At 39.8% G+C, this 23,178-nt stretch overlaps 2 protein-coding genes across 2 annotated transcripts; one reads left to right on the top strand and one right to left on the bottom strand.

Moving 5' to 3' along the window:
* The first annotated feature begins 10,526 nt into the window (after positions 1-10,526).
* Positions 10,527-11,586, top strand: LOC146624793 (uncharacterized). Its single transcript, XM_085364140.1, has one exon. The coding sequence runs from the start codon at positions 10,675-10,677 to the stop codon at positions 11,368-11,370; it is 696 nt and encodes a 231-aa protein (XP_085220266.1). The 5' UTR covers positions 10,527-10,674; the 3' UTR covers positions 11,371-11,586.
* Positions 11,587-18,816: 7,230 nt separating this feature from the next.
* LOC146624792 (collagen alpha-1(VIII) chain-like) lies at positions 18,817-20,480 on the bottom strand. The gene is made up of 3 exons (XM_085364752.1): positions 20,276-20,480; positions 19,189-19,320; positions 18,817-19,100 (listed from the first exon to the last, which is right to left on the bottom strand). Exons 1-3 carry the CDS (start codon positions 20,478-20,480, stop codon positions 18,817-18,819), a joined length of 621 nt encoding a protein of 206 aa, XP_085220878.1.
* Between the last annotated feature and the right edge of the window lie 2,698 nt (positions 20,481-23,178).

Below are 23,178 nucleotides of genomic sequence, written 5' to 3'. Positions count from 1 at the left end.
TCCATCCCTAACTCCATCTCTCTGGGCCCTTTTAATGGGCGTGTCATATATCCTGGACAGGCAAACAGATGTTTTGTCTGCCAAGCTCTAGACCATCAAGTAAGAGACTGTCCTACCTTTAAGTGCTGGAAATGCGAGGAGTTGGGTCATAAAGCTAAAGAATGCCAAAATGACAGCGAGTGTTCCCTGTGCGGACTGAAGGGACACACCTTCTTTAAATGTCCCAAATCCTTCGCCAATATAACTAAAGCTTCCCAGCAGCCCTCCACGAGTGCTTTTCGAACGAACCTTCCAACCACTTCAGTGCTGCCAGTAGCTTCAAATCCAGCCCCGCTACAAGAAAGGCTTACATATGGAAATGTGTCCCTAATAAATCCATTGGCTGTCCCTGATGCTGCTTCAGGACAAGAACCCGGTAATCGTACCACAACAAATCTTCCAGGAGTAACAGAGCCGCAGACAGACAATAACAACATAGAGGAGGATTTGATGCTCTCAAGACAACTTGAAGAAATAACAGTAAAAAGTGGAGAAGAACCGGGAGACCAATCCTTCTCACAAACCTCTGATGTGGAATGTGAGAGCGATGACAAGCGAAGGGAAAGAGAGGAAGAAAATTCATCAGAAAGCTACTTAAGTGCAAGTGATAGTGAAGAATCACCCATTTTGACTCCTGTGGAGATTTCTCCTACGGATGATCCAGCAAGACAAGATGTGGATCCACAAACAGGGATTTTTTTTAACAAACAGCATCCTGCGATGGAGGAATTGGTCAATGAAACAACGAAAGGAGGAAGGAAAAGAAGTGTCTCGATGGCGTCTTATAGCAGAGATAAGAGAAAAGACGATCGATCCAGCCCTCCGCAAGGTAATATTGAATCTACAATGTTCCCTCCCTCTACCGAATAACCTCCTATTACATAAATATGAGTACTCTTAAAATAATAACGTGGAATGTTAGAGGGTTACAATCAGAAAGACTAAGAAAAAGGAAAGTTGAAAATTTATTAAAGCTAAATTATGATATTCTCTGTCTACAAGAGATGAGACTGAAAAGTGACAATGATATATCTGCACTAACTCAAATGTGGTGTCCGGGGCACTCAATAATTAGTTAAAACCCATATAGTATCTAAACTTCTCTTCCTTGCCACGGTTTTTCCTCCTCAGAAATCACTTTTAAACAAACTGTGTGTTAAATTAATATGGGGGAACAAACCGTGAGGTAACAAAACGAACCTTAATGTATAAAGGCAAAGAGTGTGGTGGATTGGGTGCGCCAGATCTCCGTATCACTTTGAGAATTCCTTTTATTAAAAATGTTTTTAGCGCTCTTAATAGGGGAACTCCGTGGATTAGTGGTAACGAAGCACAATGGGGAAAACTAAAAGGTAGGGCTAGATCCAATATACCTTATTATAAGCTCCTTTTTGGTGACACTACGGAACAGTGGAAAGACTTGAGCATTAACTGGACACAAGTATGCACTAAACAAGTATACAATATAATTAATAGTAAAAATAAAGGACAGATAAAATATAAGGGCGTGGGCGTAGAAGAATACCTGTTAGTAGTTAAAAATATATATATGACAAATTAATCTCTGAAAATATGAGAGATACGGTGTGGTTGATTTCTGTTGGACGTCTCCCCGTTAGAGCGGTGGTGCAGTGGAGCTGTTATGTTACCACCAAAGAATGTCCAATGCCACGGTGTGTCGAAGATGAAACCCTTGAACATTTACTGTTATCCTGTTATAGAACAGTAGAAATCAGACAACAGATGACTAAAATGGGTTTTGAAATTGATAACATACAAGCTATAAAATATGGTCTGTTTAAAGAAAAAAAATGTATGACAGTAAAAGACGCCTCTTTTGGCTTATGTGTGTCATTAACACCCACATTTGGAAAACTAGAGCCAAGGTGGTCATTGAGCAAAAAATGATAGATAGTGTTGCTGTGTGCAAAAATATCCTTACAGACCTGAGAAGGAGGAAGACTTTAGAACAAAAGAAGAAGGAGCTAGTACGGGTGCAGCGACAGGCAGTGCCTCAGCCGGCCTGGACACCGGAGCAGGGACCAGGTGGACCTCAGCCTCCCCCACCCGAAGCACTGAAACAGGTGCAGGGGAATGCTGGGCCTGAGCTGCACTGGGAGCAGGAACACAACGGGGTGAAGGAGCAGGCTCAGCAAACAGACTCATCTAAAAATGCTTGTTAGCTTCCTACCACCACCACCACGTCTAGCAGTCTCAGTCTTTGATTTAACAGTTTTCAGTCTCAGACTTTATGTGGCCAGGTTTAGAAAAAAAAAAAAAGACTTGGCAAAAGTGGGCTTTAGCTTATTTCCACCACGATGAACAGTATTAGGACTAAAAATCTCAGAGGAATGCATATTGTCATTAACTAGCTCGTGAGGCGCTAACCAAAACTGGCCTTCCAATCCAAATCATCATCGCGAGAAGAGATCCCGAAGGTGTCTGAGGTGAGATTATAGTCCTTTCTGTTTATTGGCTCAGGAGTGTGGGCAAGGTAGTCATTTCAACTCACCACCACAAGTTGCTCAGAATTGTCCATATGACGGTGGCGTGGGCGCCGCTTTCCTCGGGAGGAGCAACGCTGTGGCTCCAGCAAGAAATGTGTGTCTGAAGTTAAACGAAGACCTCCCACTTGTAGTGTAGGTAGCACAAGTGCAGGCGAAGCAGCAGGTGAAGCAGCATGGCAACTCTGGGGACCCCCCCAGAGCTAAACGAGTCCCATGAAAAAATGTGCCCGTAGTCGGGGGTGAGCCATGGCCTCCACCGGAGCTCCTCCTCTAGCTGGGAGAGAGCTACCTGCCGGCGCTTGTGCAGTTCAACATCTGCTGGGTCCATGTTCTGGTCGCAATCTTCTGTCAAGTGTCGCTGTGTGCAGGCAGGAGTAGTGGACCCAAAGTGCAGACTCACAGCAGGCAAAAGTGTACTTCAAACTGAGCTTTTATTGCTGGATGGCAAAACATAACAGAAATGCAAATAAACTTATAAACAAGCAGGCAGCCCATACAGCATAAATGAGGGTAGATCATGACACCGACAAACTGAAACACAGGGCTTAAATACACAGAGGGAGCAATCAGGGAATGGACAACAGGAGGGAAACACAGCTGGGGCAAATCAGGCCTAACGAAACTGGGGAAGCAAAACCAGATACATTAACATGAGACATGGACCTTCAAAATAAAACAGGAAACATAACACAGACTGAACTTACAGACACAGACTCACAGGCAGGCACTACAACAGAGGGAACAGAGACGTGGGACCAGGGCAGACAGACACTGACTGGACACGGGGTTATAGCAGACAGGGGAGACAGCAACTAAGGATTACACAGAGACATAAACCATAAGACATGACTCTAACAAAGAAACCAAAGACTAGAAATGATAAATAATATAATAAACTCAAAAACCCTGGGTCAACGACCCAGGCATCCTAACATTAACCCTCGGTTAATGTGGTGATAGTACTATGAGCGGGGCCCTGGGTACGTCACTTAATTTTACTGGTAAACAGGAGAAACAATAATTAACCAGTTTTAACCTTTGTACTTAGAAGTTTTAATATTGGTGGTGCCTCCACTCAGTGGAAACAGTGAGTTCTGTTTAGATAAATCCATTATTCTTAGTGAAGATTAATGTGTTAAGCCCCTTTTCACTTTTTAGTAACCGTTACCACTTATAAACTCTGTAAATAATAATTATGACACAACACAAAACTTTAAATTCAAAATGTAAAATTTAGTTTAATAAAATATGATTTAAATAAAATAAATACAATATTTCAAGTTCTAAACTGTTTCCTTACAATTAAATTGGGTGTTTTTTCTTCACAACTCACATTCAATGTTTTAGAAAACGCATTTATCCAAATTACTCCCCTTTAAGTTCCGTTCAAATTTGTAACCTTTGTGAGCTCATATACTGAAACCGTTGCAGACCTGGTCGTTGCTTGGGCTCGTTGGGATCAGAAAACACATAAATGGCTGCTTCACTTGTTAAACAAGCAGAAAATAAAATGCCCTTGCTCAAGTCTACTCACAAATCCTTTGGGCTAACTGCGAAGGCAAGTTGAGGGGCAGGCTCGGTCTGTGACCATGCGGCCTCCACTCGGCAACGTGGTTGGAATTAGCTGCATGGCCGGGTTGCTGAGGACACTCGGACGAAACCACGGAAATCCTATCCACAGCAGAAGGGTCCAGAGAATTCCTCTCGGTCCATCGTCACAGGGTAAAACAGTCCATAACAGGAACGTAGACTCTGCATCCACGGCTATTGTTGAACTATTCTCCCGTTAGCTCTGGTATACAACCTCCTCCGCTAATGTGCAGCTGCCGACTCTCACCAGCTTAGTTAGTGTTGTTTTTTTTTTTCTTTCGCCTCACTTAGATCACACCTTACTTACATCTGATTGAACAATAGGTTTACATCAACCAATGGGATAAAAGAAAATATAAGATTGACAACCCAAAATTTACTTGTAAAACAACTTGCAGCAAATATGCCAAGTTGATCAATTACTGATTCCACTTCCTCTCTTTTAATTTCCCCAACCAAGGTTTCATAAATAACAGAATTTAATGGTTCAACCTCACTTAGAAGATTGTTAACAGCGTCACTGTTTGTAACTATGGGTGAAAACATCTCTGAACAATAGTCCCTAATAACTTGTCTTTTCCCTTCTTCTTTAAAAACTGACTTTCCATGTTTGTCCTTAATTGAGACAATGAAATCATTTCCACGTTTCTTTTGATTATTTAGAATCATATAGTTGTTATTCCCATAAAATTCAGTACATCTCAAGATATTAAATAAAACTTCTCTATTGACTCGATCAGTACTCTCCTTAAGAGATATCATTTGATTTTCCTCCTCTCCTTGTTTCTCCTTCTTATTTCTTATATATATATATATCTACTTACTTCTTCATTGTATTTCATATTCTTAGCATGATTTAATTCTCTCGCTTTAAATATAAAAAATTTACACATGCGTCGTTCAAGAAGTTCCCGAAGTTCCAAGAAAGAGGCAGTAAAAATCTTACGATGTAATATTTTCTTAATTTCAGATTTAACTTCAGACACAAGCAGCCCGTCTGCTAACAAAGATGTATTCAGTTTCCAATAGTTCAAAAATTCATGGGAGCAACAGGAAATTTGAACCAACAATTTACTTTCTCGCCGCAATTCTCTAAACTCAACATTGGATATCCTGTCAGTTGCTTCAGTAACAATATTAAAATCTCCACATAAAATAATATTAAAACCAATCTCTAACAAATACATTTTTTTCAGCAATTGCATCTTTTTCGTTCGATCGGGTGCATTATATACATTAATAAAACGCAGCTTTTGCCTGTAATAACAGCAATCAACAAGGAGGAGTCGTCCCGTTATTATGTTTCTACTTTTGATCATATTCACTGTATCTTTTTTGAAGAAAATACCCACTCTGTCAAGCTGTCTTCCCCTATTGATATTATTGAATGGCCAGGGTTCCACACTTTATTTAATTCATTTATATCCGTATGTGTTTTTAATCTCATCTCTTGAAGGCACAAAGCTTCTCTCTCTTGAGCAGTCACGGGGGCGTCTGTTGCTTGGGAAGGTTCCTCCAAAGAAGGAAAAACCAAAGTGTCTGAGGGTCGAGGTTGTTGGGAGGATTTCAGTATGTTAACAAAGGACTTGGGGCATTTAAAGAAAGTGTGCCCTTTCACACCACAGAGGGAGCATTCACTTTCATTATGACAGTCTTTAGCCTTATGACCCAAATCACCACATTTCCAACATTTAATTGTTGGGCATTCTCTCACCTGGTGATCTAGATCTTGGCAAGTGAAACACCTCACTGTTTGGGCAGGGTAGATAATCCTGCCATTATAGGGGCCCCGAATTTGTCAACTGGCTTGAGTCACCACTTCTACCTGGACAGAAGACTCCACCTGTCAGTTAGTGATGTGCGATACCAGTGCATCCCAGAAACGACACAGAAAGTCAGAAAGTCAAACATAACTTTTAAAACCACCAGTATAGGCTCATGAGGCCCTGATGGTAAAAAACTACATTTCTGCAAAGTGACGTCACTTCCGGTTTCGGGCAGGTCATGGCGGACATGCGATAGTTCGCGCTGATGGACGTAGGAAGTGTTACAAGCAGCTGATCGGATCGGCAAAGCGTGTTTCTGGAATATTATGTTCTTGTTGCTGCAAGTGCTTTTTATGCAGTTTTTGCAAAGCTATATGTGGAAGGAAACCGTGACCGAGGACAAGCTGATGGCATAAGATCTAAGTACAACTCCTCCGGTTTCATATGCAAAAAAATTTTTTGCGCTAGCTTACGTGGTTGCAGAGCTACCGGGATTTAAAAATAGTTGCGCAAAACGGAGCGTGCTGCTCGTGCTAATAATGCAGAATTATTATATACAAATAAAAAAACCTGAAGTTGTGTGCTATTTCAACACGTAATTTAACATGTCATTTAACATTTATCTTTCCTTGACATTTCAACAAAAACATTTGACAGTACCACTTTCCCTTATTCAGAGGTTTTTGTTTAGGAACAACAGCATACTTACAGTTTTCCCTTTAGGTCTGCTCTGTTTTTTGCTCACAACCTCTCCTGCTTTTGAAAAGATTCTCTCTGCAGGTACAGAAGAAGCAACGATTCCTAGGTGTCTCACAGCAAGTCTGCTTAGGGATGGGAAGGTTTGTTCATGCTCTTGCCACCAAACCAATGGATCCTTATCTCCTTATTTACTGGCATAATTCAATGAGTACATCACTGGAAGCTGACCACTGATGTTGGCTTGACACAACCTGCATGTCAAAATCTGTCCATATCCCTCCTTTTGTTGCAGCTAGACCTGCGGTTGGAGGACTCGGGATAGACCCTGAAGTAGAAGGCCCTGCGGCAGAGCTAACAGTAGGTGTTGAGCTTACAGTTAGAGTGGGAGCAGACTGTCCTCTCTGATAGACTTCTTGCATTTCAGTGTGGAGATGTGTGTTTTGACTGATCCAGAAATGTACTTGCAGCTAGACAGTGAATGCTCTCAATACCCCTGAATCTGCGCTGGCATTGCTGTGCCATTTGTGTGGAAAAAGCGCTGCCCTGATGTTCACAGGCTGCTACAGCCCTGTGAATGAGTGACACAAGTGGAATAACTTTGGAGACTGAAACATGTTTTTCAGATGAAACCTCCTGTGTTACTTCTTCAAACAGCCGTAGTGCATCAACTGTTTCCTTGATCAGCGATAATTCTCCCACATTTAAGCACAATACATTCTTCCCTAAAAGGCAGAGGGCTGTGGTCATGGCTTCATTTTGCTCACAGAGCCGCTCCAACATGTAAAAGACAGAGTTCCAGCGGGTATCTACTGACTGAATTAGCTTGTGCTCTGCCACTTTCAACTGTTGCTGACTATCCTTGAGCTTCTCTGTAGTCTTTGTGCTGTGGTGAAAAAAGGACACGATCGCACGGCATTTTTCCAGCACCTGCACCACTTCTGGGACAGCTTTTACACTGTCCTTTACAACTAAATTCAGTGTGTGTGCAAAACATGGAAGATGCCTCCATCCAGCTTTGTGCACTACAGGAACCATATTTGCACCATTGTCTGTGACAACTGCAACCACCTTCTCAGTTATGCCCCATTCTTCTGTGATTTGCTTAATTGCTGAGGTGATATTATCTGCTGTATGCTGCCCATGGAAAGAGTTTCCAGGACAAATTCTCTCATTTGCCAGTTTTCAATGAGATGGCATGTTACAGTCAAATAGGCCTCTGTGGACACTGAGGTCCACATATCAGTGGTGAGAACAACACTGGAAGCATTTTGCAAATATGCTCTTACTTTGCCTTTACATTCATCAAACAAATTTACAAGATGAGTCTCAGTCAGTGGTTTTCCTCCTGGGAGTTTATATTTTGAGTCAAGAGCTCTCAAAAATCCCTGGAAACCTTGGTCCTCAACTATGGACAGAGGCTGGAGGTCCTTCACAATCATCGCTACAAGGCATCTAGTGAGTGTTGCTGCTCTTGGGGAATCATCTACATAAAAAGTAAAATACAAAGGACAAAACAAAAGATGGGGTATACTGTACTGAATGTTTAATCTTTTTAGAGTCATCTATGTATGCAGTCTGACAAAATAGCCCAAGGGGAAAGGAATTGATAGTTTACATATACTTTTAAATAGAATGCTGTGTTAATGAAATTGTCAGTATAATACACAATTAAAGGAATAAATAAGTTCGTCAATACCTGCATTTTAAAATATTCAAATAACTATCAGTCAAAAAAATTAAACTGAGTGAAAATAATAATAAAGCTAATACATAATAATAGTATCTATAAAATGTTTCCCTTATGTATGAAATAATCTTCAACTGAATTTTTATGTTTTAAAGACTACAATGCCTGTTTTACTGCAAGTACTCTGTATATTTTAATGCGACCTAGCCTATGTACCCTACATTTTCCTCCTCTGTACCTGGACTCCGCGAGAGACGTCTGTCTCGCCCTAGCAGCACCTTCTCCTCTCCTCCTCTTCGGTTCGCCTCAACATGAGCTCATCATATTCTGTGTTATGATTAATTCTGGGGTGTTTTACGAGGTTAGTGGTGTTGCCACAACACCTCACTGTCTTCCCACATACATCACATACTGCGTCTTGGCTGTTTGTGGAGGTAAAATATGTCCACACATGGCTTCGCTTGCGGTCGGCCATTGTTTTGAGTGTGCATGGCTGCACGCCAAGGGTCTGCGACACATTTATACAGCCGTATTTCACAGATGACTATGAAAGGCGGAAGAGGAAATAGTTCCTTACAATTTCGACGATCCCAGTGGTATAATTTCATTCCATTATGTTCCTATTAATGATAAAATATACATTTACGCAGAATTTATAAAATATCGATATTTTAATACGAGAATCGATTCTAGAACATAATTAACTGGTATCGGAGGAATCGATATTTCAATATCAATCTGCACACCACTACTGCCAGTCTTTCCATTTTGGGTGCGATGCGTTGGAAAGTGATATCTCCAGGAAGCGACGTAAAGGCGCCTCTTGGGTAAAGCACAGCTCAAAGTCCTGTTTATTAGGCAGAGCAATGAAGGAATAAATGTCTTGTACATTCACCCATGTTGTTTGTAGAAGTAACTCTTCAGCAACATAATCACGGGACGGAGGATCCCCGTTTCCGATGTATTTAAGTCTCACCCATAAATTGTTGAAGTTAGATGCAAAAGGTAGTGGTGAACACGGGGGCATGATTACATAACTCCAAGTCCACCACCCTTACCACCCTTGCTTTTTTTTTTTAAATACTTTATTTAAATATCAAAATCGCAAATTACAAATACACATCACATAAACACCATGCACAAAGTATTCACATTATATTGTTTTACATTTAACAATGATAAAAACGGCCACGGCAAGTCGTTTTCCTCCTCCTCAGGTGCGCTACAATATTGTTACATACTACAGAACTACTTATCATTTTTTGTTCTATATCCCTTTAGCCCTTGTTTTCCATATGTATACATTTATAATGCACATCACCAATCAAAACAATCTTCTTTTTATTTCCACTCATCTTTTTTTTAAACAAACCATATCTTATTGCTTTTATATTATTTTCAATATCAAATCCGAGTTTATCCATCTTCTGTCTTATTTCAACCGTCCTGTAACATGATAGCAACAGATGATCAAGAGTTTCGTCTTCATCACAATTCTCCATGCGGCATTTCTTTGTAGTAACAAAGCAACTCCACAGAACCACAGCTCTTAGTGGGAGACATCCGACAGAGATAAGCCACACTGTATCTCTCATGCTCTCGGATATTACTTTGTCATATATGTTTTTAACTATTTTCTGATTTTCATCTTTTTCAGCAAACGTATATCGTATCATACCTTCATTTTTTCTTCCAGATTGATTTTATTATATATTTGTTTTGAGTTTAATTGTAAAAGATTTAAACCACACACTGATCTACAAAATCCCCGAACACAAGTTTAAAGTATGGCACTCCCGTTCGGGCTCTCCCTTTCATGTTTTCCCCTTGGATCCAGTGGGTGCTTCGCTCTAATGCGCTATATATATTTTTCAAAAAGGGAATCATCAAAATGATACCCCAAAATGAGATCTGGTGCTCCTAATCCTCCATTTTCTTTGCCTTTGTACATTAATTTCCTTTGTGTTACTTCGCGGTTTGTCCACCAAATCAATTTAGTACACAATTTACTTAATTTAATAACAGTTTTCTGAGGAGGGGGAAAGACAGTAGCTAGGAAAAGTAACTTTGAGACTACATATGTTTTTACAATATTCACACGCACTTTATAGTTTGTATTTTTGTTGTCCCATTCAGCTATTTTATTCTCTATTTCACTCTCTTTCTTTTTCCAATTCAAAAGACATGGATCATTTTTAGTAATCCAGGATCCTCCAGCAGCCACCAGGCCCAGGCTCTTCCAGCAGCCACTAGGCCCAGGATCCTACTGCTCCACCAGGCCCAGGATCCTCCAGCAGCCACTGGGCCCAGGATCCTCTAGCAAGGCACCAACAAGTAAATCAACAGTGACAAGACGGTGAACGGAGCGAGCAAGACAACAAGCTCAATGGGGCCTAAGAGAACACCGAACGCCGATGAAATTGAGGACATCAAAAAGTCATTGGACTTTCTAACTGAGGAAACATCGGCTATCAAGCTACAACAGAAATATATCCTAGACTTAGTCGAGGAAATAAGGTCGCTACGTAACCAGAATGCAGAGAAGGAGAAACGGATCGTCTATCTGGAGAGCAGGGTCGCGGACCTGGAGCAATATACCAGAATGAACGACGTGATCATCACAGGGCTGTACATAAAACCCCGGTCATATGCTCGGGCTGTGACTGCTGGCAGTAAAGAGGAGCAAGGAGATCTGGATGGGAGCTCTGCGGAGCAACAAGTAGCTGGTTTCTTGCAGTCGAAAGGGATCGACCTGGACTGTAATAACATCGAGGCATGCCACCCCTTGCCCAGGAGAAATGCTAGTGATAAACCAGCTATCATCATAAGATTTGTAAACAGGAAACACAAGAATGCACTGCTGAAGCAGGGGAGGAAACTAAAAGGATCGAACGTCTACATGAATGACCATCTAACCAAATCCAATGCTGACATAGCGAAGAAAGCACGATACCTAAAGAAACTGGGTAAAATTCAGAACACCTGGACTGCAAACTGTAAAATATTTATAAAGCTCAACGGTACACCGGAGGAAGCCAAGGTGCTGGTCATCAAATGCATCCAGGATCTGGAAAAATATTAACAGGTCACTTGACTACAAAGGCAAGGAGCGGGACAAACAATCTACAGTCATCAAAGCAGGTAATAGAAGACAACAACGGAAGCTAAAGCGTAACGTATTCAAGGATGAAACAATCAATTAATTCATTATCTGGGAATTATACATTGCTACCACAAAGGATTGCTAATCAGGAGATAAATTCACCAGTAAACACGGAATACAAAACACACTTCACAGAGCAGGACATTGATCCAGAACTGAACTTTTTTAACATCAAAAATACCTGCTACTATCATACTGAAGAACAATTCAACAAAACTGTCAAGGTCGACGGCAAAATATCTATAATCCACTTTAATAGTAGAAGTTTATATGCAAATTTTCACAAAATAAGGGAATATTTAAGCAAATTTACACATCCATTCAGTGTGATTGCAGTATCTGAAACATGGATTAATAAACAGAAAGGAGAGGACTTTGTAATAGATGGATATGAATTAAATCTTACAAATAGAAAGAATAAGAATGGCGGTGGTGTGGCCTTGTTTGTGGATAAAAATTTAAAATACAAGATGGTAGAAAAAATGACGATGGCGGTAGATAATATATTAGAGTGTGTAACAATAGAAATTAGTATGGGAAAAGAGAAAAATGTCATTGTAAGCTGTATATATAGAACACCAGGTTCAAATACTGAAATTTTTAAGGAGTGGGTAGATAAAACATTCACTAGGACAAACCAAAAAGTCATGTTCATTTGTGGGGATTTTAACATAGATCTACTAAATCCAAACAAGCAGAGAGCCACAGAGGAATTTATTAATACAATGTATAGCTTGGGACTTTTTCCAGTGATCACTAAGCCCAGCAGGATTACAGCACAGTCGGCAAGCCTAATAGACAATATATTTACTAATGAAATAGAAAATAGAACCATAAGTGGTCTCCTAATTAATGACATCAGTGATCATCTACCTGTTTTTATAGTGTATAACAGCAATTACAGGAAGGTTAAACAGCAAATAAAATACAAACGAGTGAGAACAGAAGAGTCAATAAACGCATTCAAAAGTGATTTACTCAAGCAAGAATGGGAGATGCTGTATAAGGAAAAAAATATTGATAAAGCTTATGAGATTTTTTTAGGAAAATTTAAACTGTTATATAATAGTCATTGCCCAGTAAAGAAATATAGTAAAAAACAAAAATATGCAGAGTGCCCATGGATTACAAAAAGATTGCAAAATGCATGTAAGAAGAAAAATACCTTATACAGAGAATTTATAATGAACAGAAGTACAGAAGCTGAAAATAAATACAAGAAATATAAAAATAAATTAACGAGTATTTTAAGGTCATGTAAAAAGGAATACTATGAAAAATTACTGATTATGAATAAAAATAATATTAAAGGGATCTGGAAAACATTAAATACCATCATCAAAAAGGGCTCGGGGCAGGCAGACTATCCTTCGTATTTCGCAAATAATGATAGAAATATTACTAATATGAGAGATGTGGTAAATGAGTTCAATACATTCTTTGTAAGTGTTGGGCCAGACTTGGCTGAAACAATTCCTGATATAACAGATTCTGTAGAGAAAGAAACTAGACTCATTGACCGCAATCCTCATTCAATGTTCTTAACGGTGGTGGAAGAAATGGAAATCATTGATATTGTTGGGAAATCACAAACAAAAAACTCTACAGACTCTGACGACATTGATATGGAAATCGTTAAGAGAGTGATAGAGGGCATTTCCAAACCCTTAACACACATTTGCAATTTGTCCTTACAAACTGGTACATTCCCAAAACAAATGAGAACAGCTAAAGTAACACCACTGTTTAAAAATGGTGACAGACACCAATTCACAAATTATAGGCCTGTCTCTCTACTTTCTCAATTTTCAAAAATACTGGAAAAAGTCTTTAGTAATAGACTTGACAAATTTATAGATAAACACAAAATAATAATGGATAGTCAGTATGGTTTCAGATCAAATAGATCAACATCATTGGCATTAATGGAACTGATCGAAAATATCACCAACAATATAGATAAAAGACAATGTATAGTTAGTGTATTCATTGACCTAAAAAAAGCTTTTGACACAATTAATCATGACATATTACTTGATAAACTGGAGTACTACGGCATTAGAGGAGTGGTGTTAGAGTGGGTAAAGAGTTATTTGAGAGACAGGCAGCAATTTGTGAAAATTGGGGAATATCAATCAGAGTGTATGGACATTGTTTGTGGAGTTCCGCAGGGGTCAGTATTGGGACCAAAGCTGTTTATCCTCTATATCAATGATATATGCAGAACATCAGATATACTACAGTTTATTCTATTTGCAGATGATACAAATATTTTTTGTGCTGGAGAGAACTTACAGCAGCTTTTGGAAATTGTCACACAAGAAATGATTAAACTGAAAACATGGTTTGATAGAAATAAGCTATCATTAAATTTGGAAAAAACTACATTTATGTTATTCGGAAATTGTAAAAAAGATGCAGGAGCAAAATTATTAGTAAACAATGTTGAAATAGAGCAAGTTTCGGATACAAAATTTCTGGGTGTGATAATAGATAACAAAATCTGCTGGAAACCTCACATAAAGCATATACAAGCCAAACTGTCAAGAAGCATCTCCGTACTGAGTAAAGTTAAATATTTTTTGCCTTCCAAATCACTCCGGGTACTTTATTGTTCACTTATATTGCCATATTTGGAATACTGTGTGGAAATTTGGGGAAACACATATAAAACTGCACTTCAACCAATATGTAAAATTTAAAAAAAAGCAATCAGGATGATTAATAAAGCAGGATTTAGAGACCATACTAACATCATGTTTTTGAAATTAAAAATACTGAAGTTTATGGATCTTATAAAATATAAAACTGCAAAAATTATGTACAAGGCCAGATACAATATGTTACCAGGAAATATACAGAGGATGTTCTATGACAGAGAAGGAGACTATGAATTGAGGGGGAAATTGAATCTAAGGATTCTTAAAGCACGGTCAAAGGTTAAAACCTTTTGTGTCACTATTTATGGGGTAAAACTGTGGAATAGTTTTACTATAGATCTACAGCAATGCTCAGGAATTAGTAAGTTCATGAAAATACTTCGAAAACTGATTTTGGAAGAATATGATACCGATAAAGATGATCACCCATTGTATGTATAAAAATATCAAATTATATCCAAATTATATCAATCACGGTAGCCAAGTTTATATAGGTTCTCCTCGTGTATCGTGTGGAATATGTGATGATGGGAATTAGGTGAATTATGTGGGATCAATAAGATGTTGAGCAGGGGTAGGAATTAATAAGTATGTTCATACTTCTTCCTACTCCTTTTCAGACCAAACATTGTTACATTATGTCAGACGATTTTGTTTTATTTCATTATATATTTTTTGTTTATCTGAACACATACGTGTGTGTGTGTATATCTACATATATATTCGTATCTGTAAATGAAAATATATGTAGTGTGTATATATTGTTTTTTGTTTTATATGTCTGAAACAAATAAAGATACAATACAATACAATACAATCCAAATACCTATATTCTTCATCTCTTTGTTAGCGTTTAAATCAATTACAGGTTCTTTTGAGTTTTGTCACGGTTTGCAAGCCGTGTGGAATTATTTAGGACCAGGACGCGGCAGCTCTGGTGCAGGTGAGTATTTATTAATGAAGGAAATACAAACAACAAAGGCACTGGGAACATGAAACTGGAACCTAAACTGGGTAAAACTAACAAAACAAACCAGAAACGAAGATGCAGGGAGGTCCGGGGAAATACACATGGAGAGCTGCAGGGAGACCGAGGGAAAACAACACAGACGAACCAGCAACTACTATGACAGAAGACACAACTTAAATACACTCAGAGAACACAGGGAGATTACACACAGGTGGGGGACACAGCTGGGAGTGATTAACGTGACGAGACTAGGGAGGCAACTGAAAACACTCACATAAGACGCAGACCTTCACAATAAAACAGGAACTTACACATGAAAGGACACAAACTAAGAAACGCGGACTAGATACAGGAACACACGGGCAGAACAGAGTAAACACTAAACAGAGGAAGAACAGAACCAAAATCACAAGAAGAGAAAACACAAAACGCTGGGTCAAAAGGACCCAGGATCATGACAAGTTTTGTCCAAACCACACTCCTTCAGTCTTTTCCTGGTTTAACTTGGCACCGGAGGCTTGTTCATATTTTGTTAACAACTCCTTGAGTATTAATAGCTCCTTTTGGTCTTTAATAATTACTGAGACATCATCCGCATAAGCAAGGGCTGTCACCTTGCATAAGTCGTTTAGGACGTATCCAGTAAAACGGCTATCACAATTGATTATCTTGAGTAACGGATTTATTGCTAAAACATATAGAGCTGCACTTTTCACAATGATAAAGTCTCCCACGGCAAACCGTTACATAATATCATATTTCTAGTTTTCCTCCTCAGGTCCACTATAATGTGTTTACATACTACAGAGCCACTTATCTTTGTCTTATAACCTCTTTAGCCCTTCTTTTCCATATGTGTACATTTATAATGCACATCACCAACCAAGACTATCTTCTTTTATTTTCACTCATCTTTCTCTAAATATACCATATCTTACTGCTTTTATGCTGTTTTTTTTTTTATATCAAAACCTAATTTTTCCACATTCTGTCGTATTTCCACCGTTCTATAACAGTGTATTAGCAGGTGATCCAAGGTTTCACCATCCTCACACATATCCATAGGGCATTTCTTAGTCGTCACAAAACAACTCCACCTTATAACAGCTCTTACAGGGAGACGCCGACCGAAATTAACTCCACTCTCTACATTTATTTGTTCAGTCAACCTTCCATTAACTTTGATCTGAACACATGATTTTTTGTATAATACTTTAATCCTGATCCTGCCGATACTACTCTACGGATCCGAAACGTGGACGGTGCTCAAAGCGGACCTCAACAAACTCAGTTTTCCAGATGTGCTGCCTTCGGCAGATAGTATCACTTCGAGACTGCCTTCGAAAAGAGGGCATCCGATGGAGATCCGACAACCAACCGCCAATCGAGGGGAAAATTCATAAATGCCGATTGCGATGGTTTGGCCATGTGTGTAGAATGGATGTGAGCAGACTACCACATCAACTCCTCTGGCGTAAACGACCCACCCAGTGGAGAATCCACCGAATGACACCGAAGAAAACATGGGTAAAACAGGTCAAAGATGACAGGGATCGCAGAATAAATCTCGACGAGGCCAGGACAATCGCCAACGATCGCTATGCATGGCAACGAGTTGTGAAGGAAATTTGACAACCATTGGCACCCACAGCAGCGTATGGGCTTAGGAGTCGATCCAGACCCAACGCCGGGTAGGGATCAAAGAAGAAGAAGAAAGAAGGAGCATTTGCTTTCATTTTGACATTCTTTTGCTTCTGGACCCAATCCTCCGCACTTCCAACACTTAAAGGTGGGGCAATCTCTCACTTGATGGTCTTGCGCTTGACAAATGAAACACCTATTTACTTGTCTGGGATATATAATTCGTCCATGGTAGGGTCCTAGTGAAATTGACCTAGGTATGACAACCATGTTGCCAGCTTCATCTCTCCTCATCTGCACCTTAAATTTCCTCACTCCATACCAAAGGCCAAACTTATCGACTGGTTTAACAGGTGGTTGTAGGATTTCACAATATCTTTGCAGATATAGTTCAATATCTTGGTCTGAGACTCTTCCTGTACCATCCTGTACCCCAATTTCTATGTATTTATGCCAAGTCGTCGTGTTTCAGGTTTCTCATGACAGGTTTCCATCTCCCTGTTCGTGTTCATGTTTTTTATGTTTTGCTTTAGTTCTCCCAGTTTAGGTTATTGCTTAGTTTCACACTTGCCCTTTTGATACTGTTTAAACCAGCCTTAATAAACGGCTCACATTCTGTTAAAATGAAGTTTTGTTTTCGTGTGTCTGCACTTGGGTCCACCTCCTCACTCCACACAGTCTGCTTCTGCAGATTGTGACTGTTCAGTCATTAAAGAAGTTAAAGAACTATTTGTTGCAAAGCAGAAAAGATGAGAAACATGCCCAGCATTATTCCTCTTAATCACACAGAGGCAGTCCACTAAAGTAGTATTATTCAGTACAGACACTGTAAAATCATGTTGCCACGCCACTGACCTGTATATGAAGTAATAGTTTTTTTTATATTAAAGTTCGTGAATTCATACAAACACTTCCTTTATTATGCCGACTCAGCAAAGAGCATCATGTACCCCAATTTCACGAGTGGAGAATAGATTTGTAGTCAATCACATCAATATGGTGACATCCATCCTGTTGGAGGCATGTTTAGAGTGAATCCTGTAAAATGCTGCCATTCATGTCAATATGCTCTGTTTACAATGTCCACTGGCATATCTTTAAATGTGCTACTAGAAAATACACAAAGCATAAAATACACGTAAAACTACTTTATTTTCTGCTCCCTTCTTCTTCCTATTCTCTGTCTTCATCCTGCTCTCTCCCTTATTCTCTCTCAGTCTTTGTGCCGTCACCCCAAAAAAGAGAAATGTTACAGTGTATAGAAGACATAAACTGATCCAGCAACAATATTTAAACTGAATACTGGCTACTGCTGGACACTGACAGGTAACATCAGTTTGACTTCCTATCACCTGGATCTGGAGCTGTATTGTAAACAAACACTGAAGCCCAATTTGACCAGAATAGGAACAGAATTTTTTAACAAACTAAAATGATAAAGTATATCAGCTTCTTAACTGGCAACTCACAATATCCCAGCAAACTAGTGGATTAGAAGGTTCAAATTAGCCAATAATCTCTAGTGATTTCAGCTACATTAGTTAATATTTTTGATGCTATTTAGAGAACAAATACTAATTAGCAGACTCTTTATAAGTCACAGTAATGTTCCAGCATTCCATTTTGTCGTTAATAAAAAAGTTGGGAAAATAGTACATTTGAAGATAATTCCAGAAAATAATACAAAAATACACTCACTACTATTACTATTGTTATTTTTAGGGGTGCTGTGATGAAATTTGGGGTGGTTGATTTCTAAAAGGGTCTAAACTCAACTATGGTTAATAATGGTTAATAATCTGTGTACTACCAATATAACTGAAATAACTTCACCATCTGCTAGGCTAGGTAAGTTCAGGTTAAAGAAATTGACCAACACACGAAAGCAGGATACATAAAAGGACATAAAAGGAAGTTAAACATTATCTGTGTCAGCAGAGGAGTGGTAGAAATCTAAACTAAACACAAAATAGATCAAATAGCTGATGACTCCTTCTTAGAAGTTATTCTAAGACGTATTTAAGCATTGCTACTTAAAGCTTCACCCATACAGGAAAGCTGAAACAGAAAGTTGTTCTGGAGTTCTTACACATCTCACACGGTGAAAAGCAAGTGACCACTGAAGTTGGTGTCATGATTAACACCATCAAAAATCCTGGCATGAGCCCAGAGACGCAAAGACACCTGATCTCCAGGTTCTAGAAGCAGTGAGGTACCACAAGAAGTGCTCACAGTACCAGATGCCTGCAGTTCAAATGCAAGAAAAATGTGTTCTCCATTCCTGAACAACACACCAGCTATAGGATGAGATTTGTATGCATGTCCATGTAGGTGCCACTCAAAGTGGTAGGCTCCTCTCACTGGAGCAATGAAGATACCTGTTCAATAGAAAATGAACTGTTAGAGCATCTACAACAGATCAGATTGACATCAACACTTCAGGAACAAGATACACATTATTATTACCTGTTTGTGGGTTGTAGGCGTTTCCAATGTTTGTGATGACACGTCTGAAGACTAAAGTAATCTGTACATTAAAGGGTCCAGTATATCCATAGCCACCCTCCAACAGAGATGCTGAGAAAGCCACTTGTTTGACTGAGAGAGAAGGAAGGTGGATTGTTTTAAACTTTTGTTTTTGATTTAAACATTTTTCCTTCAATTGAGGATTTCTTTTTCATAGTTTAATGTTTTCTTTGTTAACACAGTGCAATGGGACTATTGTTTTTTTTTCTGAGAATCAAAAACAATTTGCTGACATAAATGTTTTTGTTATGCAGTGATGTAGTCATGTCATGGTTGGTGCCTATTCACCAGCTAAATTTAATTAGATTAAGTGTTGGGTACTAAATATGATGTTGTACTTTAAAAGAAACCTATAAGCTCCACAAAGTGATAAGACGTACAATAATCCAATGTGTGGTGACCTCCTTTATAATATCATAAATGCTAAATATTCTTCCAGTTACACCCCCCACGTTAGTGACCTGGATTCATGTTCTGCTTCTTTTAGGCTTTTATTTTTTCCTGTTTTAAGGTCTATCAGCTTATTTGTTTTTAGCTTTATTATTTGAGAGTTGCTGAGGTTGTACAGTGGGGCAAAAAAGCATTTCAGATAATAAAACTATGGATTTGATCACCAACTATACGATTGTGTTTAAAAGCAGCAAACAGCAGACTAAGATAGTTACATTCGGGTCAAAGGATTACACTGAGATATTTAGGGGTTGTTCCTCTTTAACAACTGGAAAATATTTATGATGTGGGCATTCATAAGTTCACTGAAACAATCATAACTTAATTGATTACATTACCTTTTGATTGCTGCTTCAGATGTTCAATCTCAGCCTTCTGCCTCTCCAACTCAGTCATCTGCCTCTCTAGTTTTGTTACATGCTCTAAAAAACAACTTTATTTAGATCTTTGTTTGAAGATTGCCTTGAAAAGCGCTATATAAATCCAATCCATCATTATGTCATTTTTGTCATTGTGAATATTTATGAAATGACACTGTGACACAAACGTTGGTCATAGGAAACACACACTACTGTACCTTGATTATCTTGTTTTAATGTCCTGATCTCAATCTTCTGCTCAGCCAGTGAGACTGCCATCTCTCTGAGCACAGCATGGATGTCCTGTTGACAGGGTTGTTGGTTTGAAATCTGCTGGTCAACAATTTCATTATCTGCCTCTGTCTGATTTGTGGAAACAGAGCAGACCAGAAGCAACAGCGAGAAAAACACCATGATCTCCATTCTGTCAGTGAAAACTCAACCGTATCTGTGTCATCTGCAAACCTGACTGACTTTTATATTACACAGTACAAAGATGACGTAGCCACCTTTCCTAAGATAACTGAGGACATTACTATGCCTTATAAATCACTGGCTATTGTAATGTTTATGAGTACCATTTAAAAGGCTACAAGGAAAACAAGTTACTGTGAACGATTGTCAGTCGGCAGTAAAATGGGTCAGTGCATGTGCTGTCTTTGGAAGTTTAATGTAAACAAGAAGAATATAAATGATTTCCATGAAATGACTTTCTACCAGTTTAGCCTCTTATTTCTCTATAATTTGCTTCCAAGCCAGACTATCTTTAAATGTTAGAAAATCATTTTGAGAAACAGTTCTCCACGTTTTCTGGAGGACTTCTCACAAGCTTTTGTTTTCAGTTCAGTATCTGTATCTGACCATTTTGAAGGGGGGGGACCTCTGCCCCCCAGAATTCCCAGTCAAAGTCTGCTTCTTTAATAATTCACCGCCACGTTCTCTGGGAACTCCCAGGCCCTCCAAAGTGTGGAGGCCTATCTCCCCTCACCACACTCCCTGCCGGTGACTGATGCCCTCAGGGGTCGGTGCATTGGTGGTTCTTGGTGTCTGGGGCTGGGCGCTCAGGTATGTACCAGCTCACTCCCGGTGGCTACCTGGCGGGGCCTGGCGCCTGTTGCTCGGTCAGGCCTCTTCCGGGGTGCGGGGGGCCCTCGGGCCTCCGGCCTCTGGGCCTGCAGCTCGGTTCACTCTGGCACAGCTGGCTGCTGGCAGAGCCGGCGAGCACGCCAGTGCAGCCCCCTCTAGCTTCTGCTCGGTGGCTACTGGGTGACGCCTCGTCTGGGTATACTCAGCCCTTCCCATGAGGGTGGCACGGATGCCCCTCCGGTGGTCCTCCTTGGGCTCTCGTGCTCTGGGAGCCTCTGGATGTCTGGGGCCTGGATCTCCTCCATGCCTGCTTCATACCCTGGGGGCGGGGCTATGGCTCGCTACATCCTCTTGCAGACCATTACATGTGGAAACCTTTTGAATACAAGCGCGCTGATCCACACAGGTGTGCACGCGGGTGTTCACTGCTCGTAGACTTAAATTACACCTTTCTTGGCTGCTACTTCAAAGCACATTGTGCGCTGTCTGTCCTGCGTGCTGCACGACAACATTGAATATTTAGTATTTACTGCTGTTTACACTTAGCTAATTTAATGCGATGGTGTTGTGTTTAGTATGTTGCTTTGGTTTTTTTTGCTTGTTTTCTATTCTTCTTCTCTCAACAGGTGATCCAGGAGATTTTTTTTCCTTTCTCACTGTCCCTCTCCCCTTCTGTTTTTCTTTTCCTTCCTCTTTCTCTCTCCCTTTCCTATCCCTCACTCATGTCTGTCCCGTCTGTAACATCTGAAAATAAAATAAAATAAATAATAAAAACGAAGGTCGATCAAATGGACCGATACGGCAATGCCACGATGATCCATTTGGCAAAGTAAATCCATTGGGTCTCCTTGTTGGTCTTCAGACAACAATTCTGATGGCTAAAGAACCAAATGGGACAGGCAGAAAAAAAAAAATAATAATAATAATTCACCGCCTGTAGGAGGTGTGGTCCTGTGGCTCTGCAGTGTGTGAGGTGGAGGCTGAGGGGACGTGGAGGAGACCACCGCTCAGTGTAGCATGAACAGAATGAGACTCACAGTTACTTACATACCTGTGCTGTACTGACACAAGCAGCTTTTACACAGGATGTGTTGGGGGCAGTGTGGGTGTGTGTTTGAGAGGTGGTGCAGTAACCTCCTCATTTATGTTATAAAAAGCTTCACTTTGGAGACAGTACAGTTGCACAGCAGTTATCCAGCGACAGAATGGAGATCATCATGTTTTTCCTGCCGTTGCTTCTGGTCTGCTCTATTTCAGCAGATCAGCCTGAGACTCCACTCCAGCCACCCTGTCCACAGGACATCCATGCTGTGCTGAGAGAGATAACCGCCTCACTGACCGAACAGAAAGTGGAGATCAGAACCTTAAAAGAACATAACAAAGGTAAAATATTACCTTTGGGAATTACAGAAGTACCAGTATCACAGCATGTAGCTCCACGGATGGTCTTCCTGACACAACATCCAAAATATTTGCATCTCCTCCTGGGACACAGAATCTTTGTGTTTCTAAGGTGAATCACTACATCACGGGCCACTAAACTTAAATGTAAAGTTGTTTATAATTTGTTTTTCAGAACTTGTTGCAAAACTGAAAGAAGCAGAGAGTCAAAAGACTGAGATTGATAAGCTGAAGCAGCAGCTGCAAGGTAATCATCCCACACAGGCAAACACACCAGCTCCAAGCAACACCAACGACTCTCAGCTGGTTAATATTACACAAATATTAATGTTGTGTCTAGAGAAAATGATAAACTTTTTCCTTTACTCATTTTATTCAGATCATGCAGCAAAGCTGGAAGAGCTGGAGACTCACAAGTCTGAGGTTGTCGAGTTAAAGCAGGAGCTGAAAGGTACTGAAATCACCATGACTCTGACTGTTAATGTAAACATTTACAAGACACACTGACTGTGAAGTCTTCAATTGATTTATTTAGCAGATTGTTTCATGTTTTAAGTGCCTTCATATCTGCTAAATAAACCACAAACTGGCTTCGTGTCGACATGAAGATCTTCCTTTAATGCCTCTTAATGGC

This window comes from Diplotaxodon limnothrissa, linkage group LG10 (genome assembly GCF_057381915.1).
Source record: "Diplotaxodon limnothrissa isolate DT_005_m linkage group LG10, D_limnothrissa_male_GT1.1, whole genome shotgun sequence".
Taxonomy (NCBI): domain Eukaryota; kingdom Metazoa; phylum Chordata; class Actinopteri; order Cichliformes; family Cichlidae; genus Diplotaxodon; species Diplotaxodon limnothrissa.
The sequence above is the reverse complement of the archived record's forward strand: the minus strand, read 5'-3'. Positions and strand labels throughout refer to the sequence as shown.